Genomic DNA, 8,275 nt, shown 5'->3' on the forward strand with positions numbered 1-8,275 from the left:
ATTGGTCAAAATTGTGTAATTATCCATCAAAATTAAGTAATTATCGGTCATATTTGTCAAATATATGGATTCATTTGTTAGAAAAAGGGTCGACCCAAAAGCAACCTTGATCGACCCAAAATCAACATGGGTCGACCTAGAGATCAACATGGTCGACCCAAATATCAACATGGATCGACAAGGTCGACCCAGAAATCATCATGGTCGACCCAAAAATTGACAAACAACAAAATTCCACCATAAATACTTAAATCGAAATAAAAAAGATCAATACAATGTCCAATAATTAAAAGATCAATACAATGTTGAATGATTATCAAACATATTACCATGTCCAATAATTATAAAGAACAATACAATGTCCAACAATTAACAATGATGGACCATCCAAAGCTTTGGTCTTTGACCAAAGCAATGGTCGACCATTGTTCGGTCTACCACGTGGGTAGACTACTGTTTTTTGGTCGACCTAAAGTTGGTCGAACTAAGTGTGGTCGAAATTTTCTTTCTCAACAAGTCGATCGACGAACGAAAATGAACAATAAATCGAAATAAATGTTAATATTATCAGATTATTGTTAGTCATTGCGTCGATTTGCGTTGAGAATTGTAGCCGGAAAGGAAATGGAAAGGGGGTCGACGGAGAGGATTTAGTCGACTGATGAAAATTGAATGGATGACTGATGAGAATGAATTACGTGTTTAAAGTAAATGTATATATATAATCAAATTTAATGATATAGACATTTAACTAAATTGACTAATAGATCTTTTTTTTTTAAATACTTCGTAAATCACTCTCTTTTCCCCCTAAATTTCAGGGGAAGAAACCCATCTTCCCCTTGCCAATCTCAAACTTCTTTCAGGTGAAGGACTTACCAAAGGGTAAACACCTCCTCCAACCTCGATCTGCTCTGCCATCTGGTAACCATAGATTCGTGTCGGAATTTATTGAGATCGACTTAGAGAGGCAGCCTCAAATTCATGTTGGTCCATTAAGCTTTAGGATTGAAGAGGATATGTACAAACAGGTAAGTTCTACGTGACTTCCAAATTGTTCAAAAATTTCCTACAAACTAACTTGTCTGCTACATTTTTACTGTTCTCAGAAATTGACTCCTGCCCCTGTGTATCCCCTGGTTGTCGAACTTTCAGTAATAGCCATGTTCATTAGCATGCCAAGGTAACTGAGATTGTTTCAGTCAGTCTTACCCAGGACATCAACCACTTACATTTGTATCAATTTAATGGGACTTTTGATCTCTTGCACTTATTATCTGCTTGCACTTATTATCTGTAGAGTGAAGGATCTGTATCAAGCCACGGTAGGTATTTCGTTTCCGGGATCATCTGCTGCTGCAAAGAAGGATGTAAAGAAGCTGGGCATCAGAAAGAAGACTCACTAAAGAATTTTTTATTTTTATTTTTGGTCTACCGCCTTTGGGTTAGGAATAATTGCCGCTTCGGGAACAGTTTAGTCATTGTTCTACATAATTCTTAGGAGATGTTATTTTTGCAGAAGCAATGGCGCTCAAATGCTCATGGCAAGTAGCGGAATATTTTTTAGCAAGAGATGTATTTGGTCCCCACTGGTAAGATTTTGAAGTAGAATGCCTGATACCCAACATTGTACACTGCTAAATTCTTGACCTTTTGCTCTCTTTAAAGGCAATAATTACTATTTTTGTCTTTCTTGTTTGTACTGTACTAAAAGGTTGTTAAATTATGATTATTAGATGTTATTGGCCCATAGGAAATAACACGTACTCAAATTTCCCCAAAAATGTGATTATATTATTTTGGACAAAAAATCATTCAAATTTCCCCAAAAAGGTGATTATATTATTTTGGACAAAAAATCATTTTGGTCCCTGTTATTGATATCGAAATCATTTTTGCTCTTTCCGTCGATTACTTTTAACGATGAATGAATGTTGGGAGCCAAAAACTTCGAAATTTCATGAGTTGGATTTCTTTCTTTTTCGGGTTTTTTTGGGTCATATGGCAGACAATGACTAAAAGTAACTAATCGTTTCCTTTTTTTAATCGATACAGTACAGTAAAGACAGTGCCTTTTCTTTTCTATATATTTCTCTGTATGTTCACAAAAAATCTAACATTTTTCAACTACAAGACAAAAGAAAGATGGGAGAAAATAGTAAAAATGTGCACACACGTACGGTTGGGTTTCCTCTTTTGCTCTTTAAATGTTAGCTTCAAATTAAAATAATTAAATAAATACTATTACAAAAAATAGAACATTTACGAAATTAAAGAGTCAATATAAGCGAAAGCGATATAAAAGTTGGGAGAAAGAAAAGTAAAATTAGCACTATTTATTATGTATGTAAAAAAAATACCATTTACACTCTTTTTTTTGGATTAAATTTAAATCACTATTTTTAAAAAATATAAACTCTAACCATTTTCCCATATTTTAGGTCTAAATATATTTTAATTAAAAAAAATTATGCTATAGAAATTGAAGTAAATGATAATTAATAATAGCATCTGACATAAATTTCATAAATTTTAAGTATCATTTAATGTTTATAATGCTTTTAAACAGTCTTCAACTTATATACTAATGTCGAGCACACGAATGAAGACTAAAATAAATTTTTTGGGAGTAGGTCTCTTGTGAAAATGTCTCACGTATCTTTATCTGCGAGAAATGTCAATTCTACTGATATTCACAATAAAAAGTAATAGCATAAAAAGTAATATTTTTTCATGGATGACCCAAATAAGATATCTGTCTCACAAATACGACCCGTGAGACAGTCTCACACAAGTTGTTGCCTTTTTTTGGTTGATATTCTATTAGTTTTATGAGTAAGTCTCTTGAGAGACAGTCTTACGAATCTTCATCAGTGAGACGGGTCAACCCTACCGATATTCACAATAAAAAGCAATATTTCTTCATTGATGAACCAAATAAAAGATCCGTCTCACAAAATACGATATGAGAGACCGCCACACACAAGTTTTTGTCTAATTTTATATATATATTTCATTGTACTTACTTTGTAATTATAAAATGAACTCTATAATCTTTTCTCTATTAAAAATGAGATAAAATATACCGTTTTTTATTTGATAAAACTTTCCACTCTCTCTCACTAAACAGTCCAACTATATAAACTTAGCTCAGGTTTTTCTTATCTTCTTCTTTTATTCAGCAATGGCTTCTTCGACTCCGCCACCGCATTCTACGCTAACCACCGCCAAACCCTACCAGAACCACCATTTCCACCACCTTCAAAGCCACCAGAACAACCACCATCGCAACTCCTCCCACCAATGGACCTCGCAAAAGGTCTCTTTAAACAATCACCAACCTTCTCATGCATCTGCCCCCAAGCCTCCCCCACCATCCGCCGCCGCGGCTGCAGCCGCCGGTGATACTTCTGCATTCCCTTGTCTTTCTGCCTCTGATTTCTCCGGCCGTCGATCGACTCGTTTTGTTTCCAAGTTGCACTTTGGCCGGCCCAGGTTGAATTCCTCAAGCCGCCACTCTTCTGCCGCTGAGGAAGCTCTCCGCTGTGCTATTAGTGGCGGCGGCGGGGTAGGATGTATGGACGATATTTTAGTCAGTTTCCAACCGAAGCTTTGCGCTTCTGATGACTATACTTTCTTGCTCCGGGAGCTGGGGAATAGGGGAGATTGGTCGAAGGCAATGCGGTGTTTCCAATTTGCGGTCAGTCGTGAAAAGAGAAGGAATGAATTGGGGAAATTGACCACATCCATGATTAGCACTCTGGGAAGGCTAGGCAAAGTGGATTTAGCCAAGAGAGTGTTTGACGATGCTGTCAATGAGGGGTATGGCAATACTGTTTATGCTTATTCTGCTTTGATTAGTGCGTATGCAAAGAGTGGACACTTTGATGAAGCCATGAGGGTGTTCAAGAGTATGAAAGATTCTGGCTTGAAGCCGAATTTAGTGACTTACAACGCCTTAATTGATGCTTGTGGGAAAGGAGGTGGGGATTTCAAGAGGGCTTCGGATATTTTGATTGAAATGTTGCAAAATGGGGTGCGACCTGACAGGATCACATACAATTCCCTCCTTGCTGTTTGTAGTGTTGCAGGGCTGTGGGAGAGGGCAAGAAGTTTGTTTAATGAGATGGTTTTCCGGGGCATTGATCAAGACATTTACACTTATAACACACTTTTAGATGCTGCCTGCAGCGGTGGACACATTGATGTGGCTTTTGAGATTATGTTGGAGATGCCCTCCAAAAATATCTTGCCTAATGAGGTAACTTACAGCACTATGATTCGGGGATGTGCCAAGGCCGGGAGACTGGAAAGGGCACTGAGTTTGTTCAATGAGATGAAATTTGCTGGTATTAAATTGGACAGAGTCTCCTATAATACATTGCTCTCTATTTATGCCAGCCTAGGTAGGTTCGAGGAGGCTCTCAGTATTAGCATGGAGATGGAGAGTATAGGTATCAAGAAGGATGTGGTTACTTACAATGCTCTGATAGATGGATTTGGTAAACAGGGAATGTATGCGAAGGTTAAAGAACTGTTTTTAGAGATGACAAAAGAACATCTCTGTCCGAATCTATTAACTTACTCAACATTGATCAGTGTATATTGTAAAGGAGGCTTATATAGAGACGCAAGGGAAGTATATAGAGGATTCAAACAACAAGGCTTGAAAGCCGATGTTGTTTTCTACAGCAAACTAATTGATGCCTTATGCAAGAAGGGGCTGGTGGAATTGTCAATATTGTTGCTTGATGAGATGATGGGGGAAGGGATTCAACCTAATGTTGTCACGTACAACTCAATCATTAATGCCTTTGGTCGATTGGCTAGTGCTGATCATCTAGAGTCTGAGTTAGAACCATCAAAGTTAATGATTCTTCAGAATGTTTCTGATAGTGAGGTTGAAGATGAAGCAGATGACAAAATCATAGGGGTTTTTAAGCAGTTGGCTTGTGGAAAATCAGGTGATAGCAGGCAAAACCACAGGGAAAGGAATGACTTAAGCTGCATATTGGGTGTTTTCCGGAAGATGCATGAAATGGAAATAAAGCCTAATGTTGTTACATTTTCAGAAATTCTTAACGCTTGCAGGTATCTTGTATCGCAGATATTAAACCTCTTCCCTATATTGTGTTTTTACTACTAATTATTACTATTATTATTTTTGGTGGAATTTCACATGCTTTTGGCTTCATAGCGTGAACGTGGAATTCTCGTGTTACTCAGGCTTAATTGATTAGTGATGTTGGCTCCATACTTTTTGTGGTTGTAGCCACTGTAATTCTTTTGAAGAAGCGTCATTGTTATTAGAAGAATTACGACTTTTTGATGACCAAGTTTATGGAGTGGCACATGGACTTCTCATGGGTCTTAATGAGAGTACTTGGAGGCAAGCATTATTGCTTTTCGATGAGGTGAACCGGATGGACTCTTCAACTGCATCTGCTTTTTATAATGCTCTGACTGACATACTGTGGCACTTTAATCAGGTAACTTACAGAGTACAATCTTGTTAAGGTCAGATGATGATACATGATAATAATATCTGTATGGGAATGTGGCTTTTAGGTTGCTGTTTGATGGAAATATATCATATTAACTATAGGCTCGAGTAATTTTTTTGATGAAATAAGGTGACTTCTATTCTGATTTCCATAATAAAATTAGTCCTTAGGTTTTGGGTTTTCTGCATCTAGTCAGTCACATTTGAGAGCCACAATGAAAAAATCACAAAATATGTATGACTTTTGGAAAAGAAAGTATGTAGTAATACCAGAACCAATTTTCAGCTTTTTACGTGGTAATTGATGAGCTAGTGAGAGAACCATTGGTCATTGATTGCTCTTAGTAACAAGTGAATCAGCAAAAACTTCATAGAGGTTGGTTGGTTAAGATTCCTGCATATCCTTCTTGTGCTTCCTTTAGAAAGACGTGTCACCATTTGTTGATATCCTCCTAGTGGTGTAGCCAGGATTTTTGTATGGAAGCCAAGGTTCAAGAATTTAGGGGAGCAAAATTTCTATTTTCATGTTTATTTAATAAATATGTTTGGGTTTATAAAAATGCTTAACATTGAAGTGGGGATGACTGTCTCCCTCTTGCTCTGCCTCTGTATCCTCCTAAAAATTGGTAACAGCGGAAGAATCCTTCATGTGTGCCACATTCTGGCAATGTCATTTCATTAGCTTAAATCAATACTAGTTTCCTTTTGTTAAAGCTGTGACTGCTTTTATCATTTCATTTACTTCTAGTCATTATTTTCTTCCACGAGTTTATGACTGCTCTTGCCATGAGAGAAATTGACAAAGAGTTTTCCTGCAGTTCATTTTGGTCATTGTTTTCTTGGTACACTAGATGTTATTCTCTTTTCTCACATGCGATATTTGACCTTGGAGCTGCAAGTGTCCTTACAATGGATATGTGATTTTAATTATTATCTTTCATTTTTTGTTTCGTAGAAGCGAGGTGCCCAATTTGTTGTACTTGAAGGGAAACGTCGAGATGTATGGGAAAATACTTGGTCTGAGTCTTGCTTAGATTTACACTTGATGTCGTGTGGTGCTGCCAGAGCGATGGTTCATGCATGGTTGCTGAACATTCGCTCTATTGTTTACGACGGCCATGAGTTACCGAGCCTTTTAAGGTGGTATTTTTGTCAATAAGATCAGATGTTTGTGAGTTTTCACTCGTACTTTTAGTTGATGATGACATAACTTTCACTTTTTGCAGCATCTTAACCGGTTGGGGCAAGCATAGCAAAGTTGTTGGTGATGGTACGCTGAAGCGAACGGTTGAAGCTCTTCTCATTAGCATAGGTGCACCATTTAGTGTCGCCAAGTGTAATATTGGAAGGTTTATATCGAGTGGAGCTGTGGTGGCTGCCTGGTTGAGAGATTCAGGAACTTTTAAGGTGCTAGTTCTTCAGGATGACAGAACTCACCCAGAAAGCACAAGGTTCGGCCTGATTCCAAATTTACAACCCCTCCTGTTGTAGTTTTTATTGGGTATGTATCATTGATGATAATGGCATGGTGATTATCATGTAATGAATGTAATTTAGTGTTAAAGAAATAGATTTTCTGAAATGGGTTTTCTGTATCTCTCCTTCTCTCTTTTTGTGTCTGTATATATGTTGCATGCACCTGTTTGTGTTGGTTCAGTCCTTGACGTGGCACAAGTGTTGACTGTTTTCACGATCTAGAAGCTGTTGTTCATTTGCATTGTTTGGTACTACTGTGTTTGACACATCCTGTTTCAAATGAATTGCTGGTTTAAATGATGCCTCCATGCTAGACTCTTGTGCTGTATTTCACTATTTTTGTGTTATTTATTGACTTTTGCCAGTATCTTATTGTCGCACCCCCTATGTTTATTTTGCATGCAATCAGATTGATACATGGAAAATTACATGTTTATTTTTGAAAGTATAGATACAATAACAGGATCGAATTTACAAGTCTTCATTTTATTCAAGGATGGAATTTTCTATGCTATCCTCCCTTCGTAAAAAGAAATACGAATGATCAGAGATCCTTTTACCTGGAACTTGGTGGTTTACGTGTATTGTTTATTGGATGGTTTAATACACTTCTCCGAAATTCACATTTATGCACGTGTGAGTGTGTGTTTATTTGTCATTTTGGTAGGGTGGCAGGGGTTTGAGCTGAAGGTGTCAATGGCGCGATAAAAGGAAAAACAGGAAGCCAATATTTGCATGTGGTATAGTTTGTTGGCTGAAGTAAACATGTAATCAGAAAATAGTTGAACCTGTAAATGATTATTGATATCCATCTTGAATAATAACAATAGTTGAAATAAAACTGATTGAAAACATAGGCTTAAAATAAATTACACAGATTCTCCAAAAGACTAAAACCATCAATTTTAATCAATCATTGATTCACAATGAAAGGTCGATTACTGCTGAAAAGAGAGCGCTAATTTATCATTTTTCTCTATTTTTGAACATGATGTGGCCCATAACATAACTGACTTTTGTATTTGATCGGTTCATGTACTCAAATACTACATAGTAGTTTTTTGGTTTCAAATTAGAATTGCTCTGTTAGGACAATACATATACAAGTGGGTGGATGGAGTCTGTCATAATGAATCAAGTATGAACACATGTGGCAAACACCTAGCATTAGATAAGCACACACAAAGTCATATGGACTGAAATGAAGATGGTATCTGTCCTTATTTTGAGCAAAATTAGACTGTGGTACAGGGGAAATTAAAGCTGTTGAGAGTTGTAAGGAAATAACACAATAGA

At 36.9% G+C, this 8,275-nt stretch overlaps 1 protein-coding gene and 1 long non-coding RNA gene across 2 annotated transcripts; both read left to right on the forward strand.

Annotated features, from left to right (window-relative positions):
- Window positions 1–837: 837 nt before the first annotated feature.
- Window positions 838–1,650, forward strand: LOC142537241 (uncharacterized). The gene is made up of 3 exons (XR_012818503.1): window positions 838–1,031; window positions 1,110–1,183; window positions 1,301–1,650. It is a non-coding gene; the product is annotated as an uncharacterized LOC142537241 (long non-coding RNA).
- A 1,511-nt stretch (window positions 1,651–3,161) lies between these two features.
- Window positions 3,162–7,098, forward strand: LOC142524039 (pentatricopeptide repeat-containing protein GUN1, chloroplastic-like). Its single transcript, XM_075627767.1, has 4 exons — window positions 3,162–5,091; window positions 5,273–5,489; window positions 6,459–6,643; window positions 6,730–7,098. The coding sequence occupies exons 1-4, from the start codon at window positions 3,185–3,187 to the stop codon at window positions 6,992–6,994; spliced, it is 2,574 nt and encodes an 857-aa protein (XP_075483882.1). The 5' UTR covers window positions 3,162–3,184; the 3' UTR covers window positions 6,995–7,098.
- The last annotated feature ends 1,177 nt before the right edge of the window (window positions 7,099–8,275 follow it).

The sequence above is a fragment of the Primulina tabacum genome, chromosome 2 (genome assembly GCF_025594145.1).
Source record: "Primulina tabacum isolate GXHZ01 chromosome 2, ASM2559414v2, whole genome shotgun sequence".
Taxonomy (NCBI): domain Eukaryota; kingdom Viridiplantae; phylum Streptophyta; class Magnoliopsida; order Lamiales; family Gesneriaceae; genus Primulina; species Primulina tabacum.